The sequence below is a fragment of the Achroia grisella genome, unplaced genomic scaffold (assembly GCF_030625045.1).
Source record: "Achroia grisella isolate CSIRO2021 unplaced genomic scaffold, CSIRO_AGI_Agris_v1 utg1245, whole genome shotgun sequence".
In the NCBI taxonomy this organism is placed as follows: Eukaryota; Metazoa; Arthropoda; class Insecta; order Lepidoptera; family Pyralidae; genus Achroia; species Achroia grisella.
In genome coordinates this window covers 1581502-1604582 of record NW_026712606.1, presented here as the reverse complement: position 1 = coordinate 1604582, position 23081 = coordinate 1581502, and the positions used below count along the sequence as shown (strand labels likewise).

The 23081-nt window shown below is 29.8% G+C and overlaps 1 protein-coding gene across 3 annotated transcripts in view; it reads left to right on the top strand.

Annotated features, from left to right (window-relative positions):
- Positions 1-5627: 5627 nt before the first annotated feature.
- LOC131854783 (LIM domain only protein 3-like) overlaps positions 5628-23081 on the top strand; it is a 71147-nt gene continuing 53693 nt past the window's right edge. For all 3 annotated transcript variants that reach the window (XM_059205936.1, XM_059205939.1, XM_059205940.1), the window contains exon 1: positions 5628-5848. In XM_059205936.1, the coding sequence (XP_059061919.1) occupies positions 5843-5848 (6 nt within the window). In that variant the 5' untranslated portion in view covers positions 5628-5842. The remainder of the gene's footprint in view (positions 5849-23081) is intronic.

Sequence of the window (23081 nt, the reverse complement as noted above, 5' to 3'; positions counted from 1 at the left end):
AAATAATACAATAATGTATTTTTAGAACTATTAGGTACGTGCTGTAGTAACACTAAAGTATAGAACTGCCATTACTTTATAATATAATTATCATTTACTAAATGAACAACTTGTTTACGGTGGTTGCACACGCGTAGTGTTTTTTACCCTCTCTGTCGCAATAATCACCGAAACCTCAAATATTCCGTCCTAATTTTACCGAGGTTTCTTTTTATTGCATTTATTATCGTTCTTTTACATAATGATTGACTTGTTTATTTTAGTGGCAATGAATAATGTTTGTTTTTAAATATAACAATAATAATAAAGCACTTTAATCAGAAATTTACAATTATTTTAACTATAATATTTTTTTATAATATATTATATACTAATTTCAGTGTGCTTTTTGGCATAGACCTCCTCCAGCGACTTCTATTGATATTTAACCTGTGCAACGCTCCAGTTTATGTCCACAATTGACTTCAACTCATCTTCCCATGTCATCATCTGCCTACCCGTCTCTCTCTTTCCTGTCATATCTTTATTGTTAAATACTAACCTCATTATTTTTTAGTGTATATCTAATTTGGCTTAAAAAAGTCGAGTGAAGGAGGATTGGCAGTATTTATCACATATAAGATGATAATTGGCTGTGTAGTCTACCTATTTAAAAGTATACTTGTAAATATGTGTATAAATAGAAATTTCTGTATATAATACAGAAGATTTTTTTTTAAATAAATTTAAATCAATGATATCGAGATTAAGTGATTGAAGATGTTTTTTCACTGAAAAAAAGATAAGATGTGCCTGCTTTATACAAGCTAATTGTGTATGTTCATTCTTTAATACATAAGTAAGTTATGTAATGAAGAAAGAGTATTAGGTAGTTACAAGTAAAAAATCAAGGTATAATTTTAGGGTGTCATATTGTTTTGAAGTGGCAGGTAGAGTCGTCTGTACGGGTATGTTTAAAATAAAATGAACAATTAGAGTTAACTCGTAATCAACGTCACGTGACACCGAATCAGTTCGCGTGAGAGCCTTAAGCCGTCATTAGCACACTTTGTAAACTGGCGAAAGGTGCCTTCGTTTAATTTATGCAAATTCCCGTTTAGTTGTTTTCTTTGCCAAGACTTAGAGTGGGGGGCTAATAAACGAGGGGGAAATTGGGTATTATGAGCTTGTGAGTTCGTTGAATATACTTAGGAAGTTTTTTAAGCACGCACTTAATATCAAGGCAATAAAGGTTTTTTGTGTAATTACGAAATAATACTCAAATATTCATACTGCGATCTGTTAAAAATTATAAAAGCGGAAAAGTCAAAATGGCATAAGTACCTATACTATAATAATAACTGAAATAAATACAATAATATATAGATCGTAGTCGAGGACACGTAGTTATGTTAAACGAGTATGCGGTGTCGATTAAATAAACGCGACAATGTACGAAATTTTTTTTTATAAATATTTGTTGTGAGGGTTTTTTCAACTACCGCCCCAGGTGTTTAGTTTGTGTAGTTTGAGACCTAGACATTTGTTGTGTTTCTTACACTAGAGATGACTCTCTAGTGTAAGAAATATAAATTGACATACTAAGTTATATTTTTGGCATCAGCCAGATTTGTAGTAGAATCTTTCTATTAGTACTCTGACTTATAAAAATTAAACCGGTAGGCCACAATATTCTATAATAAAGCATGTTTTAATTTTAATCAAATATTTACGGTAATAATTCAAAAACTGTCAAAAATTTCAAACGGTCTAAGATAAGTTTTGTAATAATAAAATGTTATTCGTATATATGTATCTAACTAGGTTGTTGGGAAGAAGAAATTATGTAATCATTTTGTTCTAATTATTTAGTCAAAAGAAAATCATTAATTTCAATCGATAATTTTCAATATAATCAGAGTTCCTTAAACGTTACTGAAGACTAATCGTGAGTTTACCCAGCACGGTCGGCGGCACCATCAGTCGTCAACACAATGGCCCACAACAATGGCCCGAAATGGCTCACAATGGCTCCCGTTTATCCCCACAACAACAGCTCAATGGTCAGCCGTCGATCCCTCCGAAAAACTCGAGGAAACAACCTGATAAGAGTGATTAATTGGTTTAAGTCGAATTCAATGAAAGCCGTCGGAAATAGCGGCTTTTTTCAAGCTTCGTATAATCTTTAAACCATTTGAAAGTGATAAATTTTGTTTTTTTTTACAGTTTAGCTACTGTGTTTTACAATTAATATAACTATATATTTATTAACATACTAATGATGTTAAGTAATAAATGTAAATATTAATTAAACTGCAAGCAAATACTTTATAAACACATGTTACATAAACGCACAATATACCTACACAAGTTAATAATAATAATAATTTGCTCTAGTACAAATACAAATGAATGAGGTAAATATTTAATAAATCAAATACATCTACTTTAAAACATATTAGATACTTAGCTATTTCATTATATTGATGTAAAAGAAATATTAATAACATAAATCATAATTACGACTTACGTAAATATAAATTTAATTGTTACTTATTATTTATTAGTGATGATGGGAAAAGAATGATGTAAAAAGTAATTTTTTGTCACAACCAACCAAAACATTGTAGTGAAGTATATAAAATTGCGGCATAAATCCAGACTCCGCGTACATCGGTAGCTAAGCAAACGATTTTTATTAATGACCGCAATTCTTAAAAAAAACAAAAACAGAATTCAATTCAGGGATTACGCTATTGACAGTACCTTTTTTAAAATGGTGCAAACTAATAAAGAGGCGAGTGTTTCATATGTAATTTAATAAAGAGAAGTACAAAATGAGAACAGGTTTTGTATGTAGCACTGTACTAGAAGAAAATGGGAATTACAATCTATTCATCAAAATCAGGTTGACTGTACACAAAGAGAACACTAAAATATCGCATGTGTATTTCTTAATTCTTGCACACAATAATAGTTCTTATTGTTACGAAATAAGAGTGGAAACGGTGCTATCAATCTGCATAAAAGTTGGTTACAGCATAATAGTCCTTTCACAGTAACCCTTTTAAGATGACTAGAGAAGGGGGCAAGAATGAGTAGCCGACAAAATGTCGCTGAAAATACGTAAAAGCTGAGATGATTTGTGAGCGAACATGTCTCGAGTTACACGGTAATAAATTAAACTCGTATAGAAAATAAATACGTCAATGTAGGCCGTCAGATCCCTGCGCTCGTTGTAGTGATGTGCGCCTGATTTATCGATGAGTTTGTAACAAGCCTAGTTCGTTATGCATAAATATTATTTGATTTCCAATGTTTCAATTGTTATATGTATCATTGTAGCAGTGATATATTCAAGAAGTAAAAAATATTAGATATAAAACAAAAAATATTCAAAGAATGGTTGTCCTGACAGGTACCTTTTGTTAATAGGGGTTTCCTAAATATATAAGTACCTAACCCCATGATGATATCCATAAGGACTAATAATTATGAAGTTCGTAATTGAATCGAATATTTTAAACACTATCAATAACAAAACATCAGTAATAATAGCAAATGAAATAAAACCAAATTAGTCATGAATATTGTTAAACAACTTCAAGATCTAAGAAAACTCTTTAAAAAATACAGACGTTATCGGTAATTAATTTCATTAAAGCATTAATAAAATACAGTATTACTGTATATAATAATATACAAATTAATTAAATTTCTTTATTAACTTAAAGAAACTTAATTAATAAAATCTGATTACGTCGGTGTTTATGCCTTAATAAGATATAATATTAGCTTGTGAAGTATTACAGTAATAAATTATTTATCGATACAATTTTCAATACACTGAATCTATGTAGGTACTTGTATCCTTGATTTTTGTGGGGCTATACTGAATGGATCGCAAATTGACACGGAAACGCAACACATTCCAGTCGATTTGTTTAGGAGTTTTAGCATATTCACGTCATGTAGGCTCTTTTAAATTGACCTATTATATTTTGATTTACTTGAGTCTAAACAGTTTATTGAAATTATTTTTATACAATCTCAAGGAAGTGGATGCCTATTATTTGTACGGTATTTTACGACAGACATCCAATCCAGAATAGAAAAATTCCAACATGCCGCATTGTTATATAAATGTAAAAATAGGTAAGTTAAATAACAATATAGTTATAGTATGTAATATTATATTATCTGTGGTTATGGTATAATTAGCTACATATAAAGTACTCGCAGCTAGTAGAAACTCGATAACAGTTTGTTAATTAAATTAAAAAAAAAACAAATTCATCTCTAAATATACCTACAAGTCATAAGGACCCTCCGCATAATTTATTACGCTATTATGATGATGTTACTCAATTTCTTCTCTCTTAATATATCATTGACATTGACTCTGTTGCGTGAGTATGTTACTTTCGTTATCCAACGTTAGAAATTCGATCATAACTAGTTATCTATGTATAAATTCAAGTGTAAAAGTATACTTTATTATAGTACTTTATAATGAGTCTCTATTTAAAGGCTTTACGATTACTCAAGCTCTCTAAAGCTGCCCTCTTGAAATGCTAATTAAAACTATTATGGTGTCCACAATAAATCATGTTTTGTTGCACCCCTTTTATGCCGGCTTAATTGAATCTGTATAAAAAGTATTCATAAGAAAAGATGGATAACAAGCAGCCATTATGAAGTGGTATCAAGTCGCTATTTTACTTGTAGACTATTACTATTTCATTCGTCATTGAAATGAAGTGAATTAAAACAGCAGATGAACGTTAGTTGTAATTTTAATTATTATATTGTCTAATATTATGTAAATAAATTAAAATATTCGCAATTTTATTTGAAATTTATCAATTGATTACATAAAGGAAGTGAATCTCATTTTATTTTATGTGTCTATTTTAAGATTATGAAAACATAACAATTACTGTGGGTGTGTGTGGTTTTGACAATTACTGTGGGTGTTTTTGCAATTAACTATATTCAGTGATCTTATATGACATATAGGTTTTCTACATATTTCTAATAATTTTGACAATGTGACGCCTATCACCCTACAAATAACCTATCATTTTCTCCTCCGTAATACTTTCAGATATTAGTGTCTTAACGATGAGTTGTTACTACTTTAAGTGAATGTGGCTCATGAGTATTTGGGCATCAATAATTAGGAAGATACCTATGTTTTTCAACAATTCGTTATAACCCTTAATTCTTTTTTATTTTGATGTTCACCAGTTTTATTTTCTGTTTATAATTTATTTATCAAATTATAAACATGTTAAACTTCTTCACGATTATTTAATAGATATTCATATTTATCGTCTGTTGTAAAATGATCAATATGTATATTATTAATAGCTCATGAAATACATATAAATGTTGAGAAATTAATAAATTTATTTTCTATTATTTCTATTTAGGCCTAAATGCAACATCATACAAAATCTGCCCACTTATAGAGTTAAGCGGTGCTTTATGTGGAATAGGGCACAAGTAACACACCGGCTCTGTGCGAAAAGCTCCGCAATGGTGGAGCTTTTGTACGGGAAAAGGAAGGACTGTCCCCGCCTAGACGACGGTGTGTGTGGCGGACGGCCTCCTCCCGCCGAACTGTTCATTCGCTTACCAGCGGCCGTGTCGTATGTACGTTTCTGTGCTTAGAAAAAGCTCAATATCACGCGATCGCGAAAAACTTTTCAGTGCTGTGAAACATTTTTCTTGCGCACAAAAAATGAACACTACTTTTATGTGCTGTGATTATTTAACTGTGTAAAGGACTAGTCTGCTGTAAGAGTGTTTGAAGAGGCTAATTACGAGTTGCTAAGCTAATTGGCTGGGCCGGCGTTTCATGAAGGTGAGCCGACTTTTATTTCCGTTCGGCAATCCCTCTAATTGCGTCAATTAGTGTAATGCGGCGACAGCTTTGAAGAGTCCCCTTAATGATCAGCGTACTATCAGCGCGAAACTTCTTCGGAAAACTATCAAAGTGTGGTTGACTCTTTCTGACTATATTATTGACTTAGATTTAAGTACCCCTAAAGAAATAGTAAAACATACAAATTATAAAAATAAATTTGTAGCCATTCTCTCTAAACTTAGGTATCGTTAATAGATACTATAACAATTAACTACCGGTTAAGTTAATTGTTATCTTTAAATGGGCAGCTAACGATTACAACGTCGACCGAACATAAGGTAGAAGCCCTGATAAGATGAAACTAATTTACGTGTAATAGGTACGTAAGTTAAAAATAAACGAGTAAGATAAGCGAAACCTATCCTTACGTATTAATGAATATATAAATACACATATACACAAGTTTTTGAATATAAAATAATTTTGTTGGTTAACTTTATTATTATTTTTATTCATTGGTTATTTCGTTAAAATCATTATAGCAGGAATAAAATTTTAAAAGTGAATTCTCCAAATACATAATAAGTGTGTTTATTTCTCGTACAACACTTATTTTCAGCTTGCACGTGCTTTTTCGGCCTATTTCATCTAAACATTGGCTCTGGTTTTACTACTTACATTACACTGTGTATTATTTTAATATTAGATAGTTGTATTTATTTACTTGTTACTATTAGTATTTCATATTGAAAATTCTGTATGAAAACTTTAAAAACTATTTTTATTAACATACATATATACTAAAAGTACATAGATTATAATTTTATTATATTATTTAACGAACTAAATAAAAGAAGCACACACAGGAAGTTTTAGAATTGCATCAATGAAAATCACACTCAGTACGTTAAACTGTCTTTGAGATTAGCGTGTACAAGCGCACAGCAAAACATACATACATACGATTCTAAAAACTTGTTGTTTTAAAAGTATAACTACAGTATCCTTGGACTATTCAGACTACTCCATCTAGTCCCAAACTCAGTTGAGCTCGTGTTCTGGGTATTAGACAATTGATATAAATACTTAGATTTATTATGTATGTAAATACAAAAAAATACTTTAAAACACTCAGACCGATACAACAATCATAGTCAAAAACAAATACGTTTTTATCGTGCGAGAATTCGAACTCGCAACCACAGGAAGTAAATGAGTGTGCAGAACCGCTAGACCACCGAGGCCGCAGATATTTAATATACATACATTGATTATAATTTTATTATATATATCTATGAATATCCTTTATTGTTTTTTTTACAATATCATGTGAAAGTAACCAGCGAGGCCATTGTTCTTATTTGTAAATAAATACAATTGTGTAATAAACAGATAGGTATCTAATAGCTAAAAACAGCGCGACATGGTTGTCCCAAAAGCCAATTAGAATCCGTATCCGGCTTGTTTATTCTCTAATTAGCAAGTGGCTCATTAGAGCTACATCACTACAGGAGAGCAATGTTTCATTCGTTTTAATACAAACACTGTTTCTTGTATGTCTATAATTACCGGACACAATTAATGGATAAAATATCCACACGAGTAAATAAGTACTACCAATATAACTGGCCGTCTTTTTGTCAAATCTATTAGGACGCGTATGGAACTACTTTTAATGAGGAGATTATGCGATTATTAAGTAAATTAAGTAATCTTTTTATAATAAGTTTGTATGTCAGTATTATTATTGTTTTTAAAATTTTTAAACTACATTTCAGAATTTCTGATATGACTTAAAATTATTTTTTTGTACTTTTTTATTACATTAACGAACAGTGAGAAATTGCTTATACTTTTAAATTTTTTATACAGGTATCTGCATAAATTTGATAAACTTCATTAAAATTAATACTTGAGATAAACGTACATATTCCATTAAGAGCAAAAATCCATGCATCTATCACAAAAAAAAAATAGATACTTGTACACTGAATCTCATACAAGATTAGAAAACAAGTATATTTTGTAAAATTTGTATGATTACATGCTTGTCTTGCTATTATATAAACTTACATTGACGCTGAAGTACCAAGAAATATTTTATAATTTTAAATCTTGTATAATTATTAACACTAGTTCTATGCATATAGATGAAATTATAGGCACCGTATGTTCATTACCTTACCTGTAAATCTACTATATTGCACATACAAGCTTAATATGTAAGTACCTACATATGATAAGCTGATGCATTTCCATTAGGTAATTAACTTTGGATAATTAATAAACAGACCATATTAACGAGGGTGTTATGATAAATTAATCAGGGCTGATTGGTTTACATCGACTACTGGCCGCTACAAATACCCTTTTAAAATGTAACATCGTGTGAGATAAATCTTTGTCTCGAAAATCAATATTGTAGTTAGTTTTTCGTAGTAAATATACGTAAATGATGTTCTTTTCTAATTTTTATTGATTATTATATTTGCATTAGGTACTAGGATTAGAATGAATGCTCACACCTAGTTCTCTAGTAATCAACTTTGACTTGGTCTGTTCGTATTTAAAACTTTCTTGAAACCCGGTCTGGTGCTAAAGTTTGTTTTGAATAATAAAATTCGAAACATCTTTACAAACTTTCAGATATATATAATAGTAGGATGATTCTTACCTGTTACTACGGCTGCGTTTCTGAGGTATATAGGCATTTACATTCATTAGGACATATTCAAAATAAGTAGTAGCAGCATTATCTGCATCTCTATTGCTATCTAATTTCATGTCAAATTTCATTAACATTCATTTAGAGAACTTTTCAACAATAAACAACTGATGTAATTAAACTCATGTTGCTCTTGAGAAACAAAGATACAAAAATCTTTACTAACTTTCAAGTTTACAATAGGATTATGGAAGAGAGTAAAATAACTATTTAAAAAATAGTAAAGGTACAATTATATATACATATATTAGGACGCGTGTTCTAAAATTAAATTAAACTGACATGTGACCCCTATGTAGTCATCAGAGAGATGAGGAGTGGTGGGTCATCAGTCGCGAGCCGCACTAATTGGCCCGCCTGCAGCGATTCTTCGCCACACTAGCAAATGAATTAGTTCGGGTGACGGATGTTGCTGCATTTAACCAATTTCAAAAAACTAGCTTTAAACTTGTGTATTTTAATTATCAGGGGTTATTTCCCTACTAATATATGCAGTTGAAAAACATTTATTTAATCAATGTTTTTCATTTTTTTCATGTCAATGATTGTTGCTCACTCTTCTTGTGTTGAACCTATTTTAGGAATAAGCTGTAGAATAAAAACAACTATTCAAAAGTTTTATTGACTAAATAATATTATATTACTATTTCTATTGTCAAGTATATAGTAGATATACATATATAATAGTATTCGACAAGGAAGGTAGTTCTTTTTGAATAAAACTAAATAATTAATTAGTTGCAAGTAGATATACCTACTGTATTTATCATCATATCTTCATAACAATTTATTATCGTCCCTCTTCCCTTAATAGTCCTCATAACACGGTGGTAAGCCACGATTACGGGCTTTAATTGCAAATTTTTCCTTCTTTTCTGCAGATTTGTTTTCCTATTTGCTTCCTACGATATCCATCGATGAAAAGGAGTGTTGGTGCATTATATATTTTTACATTTGTATGTGATCGATCCTATGATTAGTGATTATATCCATGTAAGGGTTTTACTAAGTTAAAATATTATTTATAAATGCAGTATATCTTTAATTGGCCATGTACAATTATCATTTCACCCTTATGTATGTACTTATGATATAAAATTAATGTACCTATATAGTTGTTGGTGAAACAAAAAATATTCTTACTACGTCACCACTTTATTCATCTTGATAATTATGTTTTCAGCTAGAAATATAAGTCAATATAAAGATTATATTTTTTGTTTTTGTCCATAATTGTAAATCAAAGTGTATGTATTTGAAGACACTGAAAAAAAATGTTACATTTAAAGTTTAAATTAATTATATTATCGTAATTAGCTACTTATATGTGTCATTTAACATTGTTAGAATATTTTTTAGATAAAATATTTATCATTGAAGTTATTATCTCACGACAGTTGTGAAATATTAATGTTTTATAAATTAATTTGATGATTATATAAAAATAAATTGGAGTGGTGTCAATTGACCTCCAGCCGTCAGTTGCAATTAGAGTTGCTATGGGATAGCGGGCTATCGTGCGCACGCTGCACTAATTGGTTTGCTTGCAGTTCATCGCACTAACAAACTGGCCTGAAATAATTCCAGGATTTAAAAACCAATTTAAGCTGTAATAAAATTCCTAAGCAACCAATTATAACTGAGCAGTGAAATTACAGGATGTGGAGGTATGAGATGTTAGTCCTTAGGAATTATGACGTTTGAGAGGTACCGCGGGCGTCATATGATAACGCGATGTCCGTATTTCATGTATGTAGGCGACGATTACCACTTACCATCAGGTGGACCGTTAGCTTGTTTTCCATTTAAATTACATAAAAAATAAGGTATTGAAACATTTTAATTATAAAAGAATTATTGATATATATACTGATTTACAGTTCAGAATTAGCAATAGTTCTCGCAAAAGTAACCATTATGTAAATACATATAATTATATACTAATATTTCTTCAGTTACTAATTTAAGTACAAGCACCCGTACTTTGCTTGTCGTATGTTTATATTTTTTATAGTACAAAGTTATTAAGTTAAATTGAAAAGCCAAACCTATAAAACATATCAAAGCACATTACAATTTTCATCGAAATTGCAACCGAGATAATGTTTCGAGAAAATCTATACTAATATGATAGGAAAGTGTGTCTGTATGCTTACTTTCAAAACTAAACGGTTAAATGCATCTCAGTGAAATTTATCATGAAAATTTATTGTCTCCCGAGCCTATCTCCAGGCTATCTTTTATCTAAAGAAATTGCTAACGGATTTTGCAATACTAGTATATGCAAATTCGTCAGGTATATAGATACTGCTTGTATTTTCGTTTACATTGCCCTGGTATTATGAATGGTAATTTTTATTCATCATTAATTCACAAAGTATATGTACAGTATGCAAATATTCATTCAAATCGTTACAGCCTTTTCTCATTATAATAACAAATGGGTATTATTAGATTAATGTCTACAAACATTGTACTACAATGTTCTTCCATTTCTTGTGTCAAGTTATAAAAATAAACTTGTAATCGATCCTTATTGGGTATAGGACAATCATTATGCACGTAACTAGATAATGATTGGGTTCATTATGTAAACAGGTTTCATGCTACCTATAAATATAGATGTTTGCGACTTCGTACTCTTTTATTCTTTTGTTTGTAATGAAACAGACGCAAAATAATATATTATGTGACGTATACTATTAATTATTATAAAAAAAGCACAACCCAATTGACCAAGTTCTATGATTGGCGCAGAATCACACAGACGAACAGACTAAGATTCGAACAATCATTGTTATGAGCTCTGTTACTATTATAAGGTCCTCCAATTATTATTTTTCTCATATATTTATCAAGTATGGGGAAATGAATGCAAGGTAAATATTTTCTAATTGTATAAAGGAATGAGAACATTTTTAAGACGGAGTTGAGTGATTTTAGATATAAATACTAATTGATGAGACTTACCTACTTATACAAACACTTAAGCAGCCATTCACCATTATTGTAAGCTATAAGAGTAAGTGGTAACTGCTTAACATCAGGTGGATCGTAAGTTTATAGTTACTTGTCTGTTTTATTATTTCTATGTTAAAGAATTTTCACATTAATAAATATTTTGAATATTAAAAAACCTAATAACGTCACAACTATTATCCCGATATTTTGAATCTAAATGCCACTTTTATTACAATTATATTGTAACGTAAAGGTGACTTTGTTACCCTGTTTTCTTGCGTATGGGGACGCCGTCTTTCGGATATTTTTTTCCTTGATATCGATGTTTCCTTTAACGGAGTTTCAGTCAGAAAATAAAATAGATATATAATAAATTTACACACAAAGTTTATTTTGTGTCGGCCACAATTGTACTGACGATCTCTTTTATGTAATTCAGGGCAATAAACCACTATACAGCGACGCTCTCTAATTTAATGAAAATTGAAAACTCAAGCGTGATTATTGAGTACCTTTTAGGCTCATATATATTGCTCATAATTTTGAAGATACCTGTAACATGTCTTTGGTAAGATAAACAGTTAGATGTAAAAAAAATAGGCATGTTTCTTAATATACAATTTCTTTATGTATTACGTAAAGGAATTGACTTGTAGATAGATAACTTGATAGGAAGATAGTATGTTTATTATAGAATGACAAAATACATAGTTATTGTCTTTATCACTATCTTTAGGTATTTGAAATTACATGTAATATATTTCATATAAAATATTGACTTTTAACGAGACTTGATAAATGTGATAATTTTAATGAACAGAAAATAGATAGAAGCTTGTCCTACCAGGTACTAATAACAATACAGATTCAATATTGTTATCAACTAATGATAACAATGTTGGATGGTAATTAATTAGAAAGTAAAGTTGACCTTGTTTCTCTCGTTAGGGCTGCGACCAGATAACCCCCTGATAACGAGTGGTGTGATGCGCGTTATGACGCGCGTAGACGCCTTCGTTAGCGTCAACTTCAGAACTTTACAATGTTCTTGCGTCAATAAGTAAAACAGTTTTTAAAAGGTTATCCTATTATTATTGAGAAGGCAAACACGTAGTGGTATTTATTATACGCAATAATCTATATTTAGCATACAGTATATCTTGATAAAAAATGCACATTGTTAAAATTAAGTAATTTTTATCAGTTTACGTAAAGACTTTATAAAAAGAATGATTAATGACAAGTAATATACATAGAAGAATTGCAAAAGCCTATTAATCCTATTTTTGTAATTGTTGGTGAAAATTCTAATGGATTAACACAAAATGTGAGAAAAAATAGATATTATTTATCTACTTATACGTGAAGCATAAACTTTGTACCGTTTTTTATGAAAATCGGGCGGACGGAATGAAAAAAGTATGAAATTCCGCACATTTATATATAGTGTATAAAGAAGGAGTGCAAAATGCTAATATATTGTTTTTAATTAATAAAAGAAATTACACACACTGCCATGCTACACTGGCCGACCACTAGTTACAGTAATTTGGCCACATCGCCGGCAAAGAGGTACTAAACTTGGAGCAGTTAATGGTGACTGGTGGGGTAGAAGGTAAACGTCCTAGAGGACGCAGCTCGACAACCCACAAGATAAGTTAGTGGCTAGTGGAGCCCGCGACCTTCTATTATTTCGTTAATAAATTGGCAGGTGGAACTATGAAAATATTCACAACATACTTAATTTTTACGATGGACATAAATTTTAATATTGTTTATATCAAAATTTTTACGCCACGTCATGATTTTATTTTATTACACAAAGATCTATCAATCAATGCTATAGCTGAAAATGCCATACCGCTATGCTAGTTGCAATGATATAAAAATGTTAACTGTTGTCGATATCAACAACTAGATGGCGTTTACATTCTGTAAAGTATACCATGTTCTTAGTTATCTATAAAATTACGAAGAGGAATTACTTCTAAAATTTTGTATAATGAGACTAATTTAAATATACAAAACAATTAAATGAATAATACTTATATGTTGAAGATATATTACAGAGTTGATTTAAGATTTCATGGAATTGATCTACTTGATTCCAAATTAGTATTATTAATTATTTTCTGTTTACGGCCCTTAATATTATTAAATTAAGAGTATTCTAGTATAAGTAGTATTTAATAATTTTCTAATGAATGTACTTCAATTTATATTTAGTACATATTAACAAATTATTTGAATTTTAATAATTTGATCGAGTCGCGTAATGTACCTACTCGTATTTTTTTTACTACGGATATACTTTTGCAAATTGTATCTGTTTGGGATATAAGTTTTATAGACACTTTTAATATCTTAATTGACTACTCATTTTTAGCTAAGAGTATTCGATTTTTATGTATATTGTAAAATTTATTGATATACTTGTGTTATATTAATAAATTTTATGTAATATTTATTTTACATATTTTTGTTCTTTCGAACTAGCTAGTATAATAGAATATGACTAATGTAGTATAATAGAGTATGTCTGTTGAGCAAATTAATAACTGTAAACTGTAAAACGAATAAGATTTTAAATATCATATTAAAAGTCTGCCATTACATTAAAATATTTAAAGTACTGCCATTCGGCAGTACAAACTTACTGTCGCCTCGCCATGTAAAGTACGTAACGAGCGTTGCCTATGAACAGTACAGTTCCAGTGGTGACTTCCTATCTGTGTCACATTTCGTACGATATCATTTCTGTAAAATATATCCTATCCTCTATAATAAAAATAAAAATATAAAGTCTGCAAACAAACATCTTGGAAACGGAAAGTTATACCTATAGTTGATGGTATTTACGGTGACAACTTTGTTTAAAATATCTATACAACGGAATTGTGTTAGACTAATTGTAAAATTGTTCTCACCTCCAATAGAAATCAAATCCTAATCAAATGAGAATCGAAATTACGAAGACCTAGTCGAGGTTTGTACCCCTAGCGGTGCCCTCGTACTAGAGTCACATCAGAATGGCAGGAGTTGGCTTTCAGTTGTTTCACCCGTAGAATGACTTATGCCTTCTACGGGTTTGGAGTCCTACACTTACCACTATTATCATTCATGAAGCTAAAAGGCATTGTACACAACACTGGAACAGTTCGAAAGAAAGCATTAATGAGAATTGGGGTGTATAATGTATTAAATTTATTAAATAATGTAAAAAAATGCATTAAATTGTATATTATATTTATTATTCAAAATCATTCTTATTGAGTTCATTAAACTTAATTAATTAGACTTAATACCAATATTGTGATGTCCTTTACATTGAAACTGCGAATGTATTTAAATATAAATCTCAATAAAAATTATCAACGCCCTTAATGGTATCTTATACAAAACAAACGATGTTAAAAACACTTTTAATTAGGTATATCTGTGCCCTGTGTTTAATAATAATATTATCTTCGTTTTGTGACGTATGCAATTTGTACTGTTATTTTCATTTAAATAATTGAAATATAATGACAACCTACATTATCTAAATTTTGTCTGTTTTTTTGTTACAAAGTTTTTGTCAACAAAAAAAACAACAAACGTTAGACAAAATTGCTATAGCATATGCCAGTGGTCACTCTATTTTCCCAAATTTGAATTTAAAAATAAATCTGTATTATTGTAAACCTGTACAACTATATTTGAAAAGAATACGAGCTGAATTTCTTCTCAGTTTTTCTTATTTCGTAAGGATTCCGAACTTACGATAGATTGACATGAATAAGAGAGAGAAAAGATATTTTGATTTGATTTAACTGAAGTTTTATTAACTCAAACTAAGATTAGATTATTATGTATCTAGAATTTTTGACTTACCTTTCCTTTTTGGTTACATTACGGTTACATCTCTATATGCAAAATTAATGAACATTGTATTTGATTTGAATTATGAAGTTATGAAGTTAATACTATTATATTAGTAGGTATATGGAACATAACAAAATAATAAAAGATACATACGGAATTCTGAATACAAGAAGAATTACTTCACTCATTTTTTCGTTACAATTGCATTTACGTGTCACAGAAAGACTATAGGTACTAATTGTAGAGCTCAAAGCTGCAGCAAGTTTATAATGCCACCTTCGCTGACTTGTAATTAAAGGTAAAACAATGAAGACTACCCAACAAAGGCTGAAGCTAGAATATAGGTATCACTAGAAATGGCTTCTAGCTTAAAACAAATTATGAATTCTAATATGTCTAAATCTTCTAATTGAATATATTTCAATAAAAATGCAGGAAACATGATCGTTTATATTAAAAAAAAATACAATGACTAAGGTTTAAATGATGTCGCATTAATCTGATTACGTGAATAATAAAAAAATAATTCGTCGAGCGGCTTTCCCGCTTTTGAGTTATGTCATGTGTCATGACACATATGCAGGGTGTTAACACTGTAAATTGTAAGAGAATTAATAGGAGAACAATAGTATTCGAAAATTTAAAAAATATAAATTATCACAAAGAGATACCTTGTGATCAGAAATTAAAAATATTTTAAAGTTTGTTATTCAACCTTACTTAAATGAAGATTTGATGGACGGATAAACGTACAATGAATTGATATAAAGTTAAATTATTGTCGTAAAGTGTTGACTTTTCGCAGCAATTCCTGTGTTAGAATGTTATATTTAATATGTGGAAGAATGTTCTATTTGTATCGATCGCAAGTCCCTAATTGTACCACGCTAGTGCGGCGCGGGCGCGAGCGGCTCGAATGCAAATACTCTGTTATTAGGCAGGTTAATTAAAGAGTTATCGGTCGTAATTAACCCGTTTCGGTACAGTACATGTGCCTATGGCTTGTTCGAAACACCACTAATTAAGAAATTCCTCCTTCATTAGCTCAATTAGATTTATTTACATCCTAAGCAATTATAACCACATATATTAATAATGTTTTACTTTTTGAATTCATTCATAATACAATGACTGTAAAAATAATAATTGAAATGAAAACAAAATTAGGGAAAGCAATAAATACTAACTAGTCATCGCCCAATGGTTGAAATTCGTCAATAATAATTGGTTAATTTAGTAAGACTATAGTAAGTAATATGAATGTTTTTTTAATTTGACCACAGACTTTAACAATAAACAAAAGAGGAAGATATGCGTTTGTGTATCAAATAAACACATACATTACACGTAGCGTGTGTAATGTATTCTTTTTTATTGATTTAATATATTATGTATGCATAATTTAAATAGCATTCTGCACTCCATCTCTATGTAAACTATAAGTATGTGACTTTCGTAAAAAGTTTTTCCTTCACTTATTATAGATAAGATATAAAATACTATCGGTATGTTGAAACTTTCTGAAGTATACTGATAAATAAACATTTCTTTAATAAGTAGGTATGTAAGGAGTATTACTGATTGACACTAGGTATTGAGGTTATCAGAAAGGGGTATATGTGAGCTTAAAAAGAAGTAGCTATCTGTATATTGCACGGGCTTTATTGTGTTTGTTTAATTAAGTCAATCGATATCTTCTGCAATTCTGAGCCGATTTTAATTATTATTTTTCAGTTGACATGGTTACAACGTAAATAAATGACCTTACATTATATTGTATATATGTTCTTTTATCTTGTATATTATTATGTTATATACATATTGACAAACTTGGTAAAACCCATTCGTTTAGCTCTTTGGTAATTGGATGGTTATTCTCTTTGATTAATATAGCACTAATCAAGAGAAATATCAAGTTTTAGATAGGATTTCCCATAAAAATCCTATGAAGAAACAAAATACAGACAATGAAATAAGTTATTTATTAAATGGTCTGTATAATAATAATAATATAATGGTCATAACCAAACGTTATGAAATCAACAATATGTTTTTACTGTTACATACTTGATATCGGAGGTAGGGCAGAGTCCAGTAATTTAATTTATTAATATATCTAGAGTACGAAGTCCAAACACGGCCTAGTATCATAGCATATTAAAAAGCAAATGATAAGCTTTGTGCAAGCACATTACATACGTTAAATTATGATACTATCCGTTTACACGTTTATTTTTCGATCCTAAGTGAATAATCGAAAATTCTATTCATGATAAATCACTTAGATGTCTTAGGCCATGCTTCTTGAATCTAATTAGTTTGAAATAAAGTGTCGGTTGTGCGTTGTTCAATCAGTGTAGGTCGATTCAATTAAGACACCTATGTTCTATGTTCTTATGTTCTACGCTATATCATACAGTGTTACGTGGTTTATTATTAACTAGAATAAAACATAAATTAATATTAAAATTAGGCTTTGGTTATATGGGCTTTTGTTGCGAATTTCATAGATATATTGTGCTCTGTGCGCTTATATTATTGATTACTAAATTTTGTTGAAATTCATTCAACCACTTTCTCCTCACTGACGTAACACGAACTACAACGAACATTGAGAAGTTGTCAGTTTGTGATTCATTCCTATTTTTAGTATAAATAATCGACATTTAATAAAAAGAATGCAACTACTCATAAATATTGACTTAATGATACTTACGATATAATATACAGATTTCGGTACTACGCAATCTATAATTCTGATAAGTAGGCATACTTATATATATTTTATATCTGGAAAACAAAATCCCCAATTATTATTTATGAAAAACATGAAGTATAATGAGCAGGGAATATTTATTATAATTATCGGAATGACTATGCACTAACTGTGTAATTTATAGGTATATGCAAAAATATGATAATGTAATGATGTTTATATTAATTATAGCCATTAAAATTAAATACTTGCCAATCAATGTATACCTATCAGTACCTATTTATGTAGGTAATTATTACAGTATATACCAAAGTTAGAGTCGATTTTAATTATTTAAATCGTAATCATTTGATGCTCAAAATATTTCAAATATAAACCTATTTTTCATAGTTGTATTTTTTTAATTATATCTGTATTACAAAATAATAAAAAATACAGTATCTGTCCTAATTTAATAGTAAAAATTATTAAATTACTTGCTGCCTTTTCTAAAGTGTAATATAATATTAATTTAGTAAAAGTTAACTATGATTTTAATTAATATTATATTACAGTTTAGAAAAGGCAGCAAGTATTTTAATTTTTTTTATTTAATGCACTTTACGTTTTAACAGATTCAAGTGAAACTCCATAGAATAATCTATGGACCTGCGTCGAGTTTGGGTCCCTAGGATTTCTTCTCCCTCCACATACATGCATACTTAAGTACAAAAACATGGCTGATTGAAAGGAAGTCGCGACCTATCGGGTTATCGGTAATTAAGAATGAGCCATTTGACGTCAAGTGTGAATGGTCGTTATCTACCGTGGGTTGAGATAGGCTCATTATTACCCAAACTGTATCTATTTTTATTCAGATGCATCCGCAGATTGATTATATTAAAAGTTATTTATGTAAATTGATAGGCATTTAGATAGACGTATTGGGATTTAAATTAGGATTACTAATCATTATTTTATAATATAATTATACCTACTAATTAAGTATTCTGTTAATATATCTATACTATTATTATATGCTAAAGTGTCTGTCTGTTTATAACTTTAGTGACATGACTAGTGGCTGAATAGATTTTAGTTATCATTTGAAGTAAATATATTTTGTATCGCTAGTTACAAAGCCGACAGATGGCATTTAAAACCATATGTATAATAATGTAGATACCTATTTGTGTTCTATACCAAAACATATTGCAGAGTTCAAATAAAATTATTAATGTACTGCGTATATAAATATGAATGAAAAGGAAATTATCATGGGATTTTATGAATATGACATAACACCGTGTCTTTAAAACATATGTTAACATATTTGACAAAAGATACAATGTATCTCTCTAAATTATCTAAAAATAAAATAGCCACTTTAGTGGCTTATAATATTGACTACATGAACAGTTTACATGGTAAACTTAAACATAAAAATACTGACATAACAAATAATTCTATTAATATTTGTGACATAAATACTATGACTGCAGATTTAAACTGCTCACAAAGACAAAGGGAAAGCAATCAGAATTAATAATTGTTCATCAGAACATACAAAGTTTTCCCGGCAGCGAGTTAATTATACAATTATTTTTAGAAAAGTATAATATTGATATTGTCTGTTTCACAGAACATTGGCTTAAAGAGAGCAATATGATGTTCAATTTAAATAATTATAACGTTGTCAGCTGCTTCAATAGAAAGTCAGTTAACAGAGGCGGGTCTATGATAATTGCAAGAAATAATATTAAAGTAAAGGAACGTGCTGACATTGTTAGACTTTCTATTGAGTGTTGTATAGAATTATCTTGTATAGAACTAGAAAATTATATCCTTATATGTGTGTACAGGCCTCCTAATAGTGATTACAATGTATTTGAAGGGGTGATGGAGGATATATTAAAAAAAATATTTAATAGTATTAAAAAAATTATTGTATGTGGAGATTTTAACGTTGATATTCTTTGTAACACCCACATGTACAAAAATTATTAGTTTATTTCAATCATTTGATTTAAGTCATGTCTTTCATGAACCCACTCGTGTAACTGTCACGTCTGCTACTTGTCTTGACAATGTTTTTTGTAACTGTGAGTATACAGAAAAATTCATAATAAATAAACTTCCTTCAGATCACTGTGGTCAAGTTGTTAAGTTTAACAGTCAGATCAATAAAGTCAACAATAATAAAAAATCAAAAAGACAAATAAATGTTTACAATATTAACAAATACAAAAGCGCGATTAAAAATAAATTGGATTTGCTGTTACAATCTAGTAATAATCCTGATTATCTTTACACCAAGCTAATTACTATTCTATCAGGAGAATATGAACAATTTTTCAAGAAAAAAGAAGTTTATGTTAAATCTAAATTCACGGAATGGGCAACAGTAGGTATACTTAAAAGTAGAAATATTTTGTTTGATTTATACGATCAAAAAAAATATCGATTTGATGACAAATTCACCACTTATGTGAAAAATTATTCGAAAATTTTTAAAAAAGTTTGTATTACGGCTAAATCTAATTATATTAATAAACAAATTAACCAGTCTTCTGACAAAATTAAAACCATCTGGGGCATTATAAATAAAGAAACCGGAAGATCTAAATTAGCCTATAATCAATTTGCATTAAATTATGATAATAAATTAATAACAGCAACAAAAGATGTAGTTAATGTTTTTGAAGATTTTTTTGCTAACATTCCGATTAACATTACATCTTCTCTGGACTCATCTCCATCTCGAGCAAAAGTATTACTAGAGTCTAATATCGGTTGTTGTGCTTTAAGATTTAAATTTTCACATGTTAGCCCCGTTCATATCATAAAAATATTCAAACATCTAAATTTAAAAAATACAGAAGACCTTTGGGGCATGTCTGTAAAAGTAGTTAGTTCTTTCATAGATATTGTTGCTCCATATCTAGCTACTATTTTTAATAAATGTATTGATAATGGCACTTTTCCACAATTAATGAAATTTAGCAAATTAATCCCACTATTTAAATCAGGTGATAAATTTGAGCCAGGGAACTATAGACCTATATCTATTTTGCCAGTTCTAAGTAAGGTGTTTGAAAAGATAATGTTAAATCAAATGTTACAACACTTTAGGGATAACCGACTGCTTCACAGTCAACAATATGGTTTCACCGCCGGCAAGTCTACCACTGACGCAGGTGTAGCGCTGATAACACATATTTTCCAATCATGGGAGAAGTCACAGGATGCACTCGGAGTTTTTTGTGACCTATCAAAGGCATTTGATTGCGTGGATCATAAAACACTTTTGTACAAGCTCGAACATTATGGTATAAAAGATAATGATCTAAAATTAATGAGAACTTATTTAGAGGATAGGGTTCAAACTGTAGATATTGACGGTATAAAATCTAAGGGAGCTAATATTGGGATGGGCGTTCCACAAGGGTCAATCTTAGGCCCCTTTCTCTTTTTAATTTACATAAATGACCTTCCCTTTATGGTAGAGAAAATTGCAGATATAGTGCTGTTTGCGGATGATACTTCGTTATTGTTTAAAATTGGACGTCAAACTAATCAATTAGACGATGTAAATTGTGCTATGTCTGCTATATTAAATTGGTTTACATGTAATAACCTATTATTAAATTCCAGCAAAACAAAGTGTATAAAATTTACACTTCCTAATGTAAGACCAATAAATACACAGTTATTGCTTAATGATGAAATAGTAAATTTTGTTAATGATACAGTTTTTTTAGGTATAACAGTGGACTCGAAATTACAATGGGGGCCCCATATTTCAAAATTGGCCAATAGACTCAGTTCAGCTGCATATGCAATTAGAAGAATTAGGCAATTAACAGACGTGGCGACGGCTAAACTTGTATACTTTAGTTATTTCCATAGCATTATGTCATATGGTATACTACTGTGGGGTAAAGCAGCCGATATAAATACTATATTTATTTTACAAAAGAGAGCCATACGTTCTATTTATGGTATGGGTTCAAGAGAGTCATTACGTCAGTGTTTTAAAGATTCAAATATCCTCACCGTTACTTCACAATACATTTATGAGAATATCATGTATACACGGAAGAATTTAGAGAGTTTTAGAAAACTTAAAGACTGTACAAATAGAAACTTACGCAATAAAAATAAGCTAATTTTACCTAAATGCCGCCTGCACAAAGTCAGTAATTCATTCTATGGTAATTGCGTAAGATTTTATAATAAACTGCCAGATTCTGCACTAAATCTGACAGAGAGGCAATTCAAATCTTATATTAAACAATTTTTGTGTAAGAAAGCCTATTACAGGATAGACGAATTCATAGACGACAACATATCAAGTAAATAACTAGTTTATTAGCATACAACGTTATAATTTAATTTTCTCATTGCTTTCTTGATTTAATTGATTGATTTTAGAAATATGAAAGCGTAGCGGTTTTTGTATTGATTGCCGCATGCATTCTTATGTAAAATGTGAATACTATAACTATCAGATAGCAATTGTAAGTAGCTTTGACGTAGTCTAGTGTTTTGAGTAGTCATGCTCACTAAAATGTCCAGACTTGTGGCGGCGTGGTGGGCCGGGTCATTGGGCTCCCTAAAATATGGTCGAGCGCAGTGATGGCTGGCTCATCCGTCATACTCGTGAACGGGTGCTGCTTGTAGGGACTGGTCTGCTCTAATCACTATGACTGATTTCCTCTTATTAATTGTTTAACCAGTTGGTTATATATTCAATATTATTTCTATTTGAGTATTTAATAGAATTAGTGCTAATTGGTGGTTTGTATTCACACACTTAAACTTAAAAATGTAAAGTAATAATAAATTATTTAAAAGAGCAACACGCAAGTTTCTTGCTCGTTCTTCTTGTGATGAGACAGCTTTCCGAACGAGTGGTAGATTAAAAAATGTAATGACTATTCAAAAGTGCTTCAATGTAAGTTTATTTGAATAAATGATTTTCT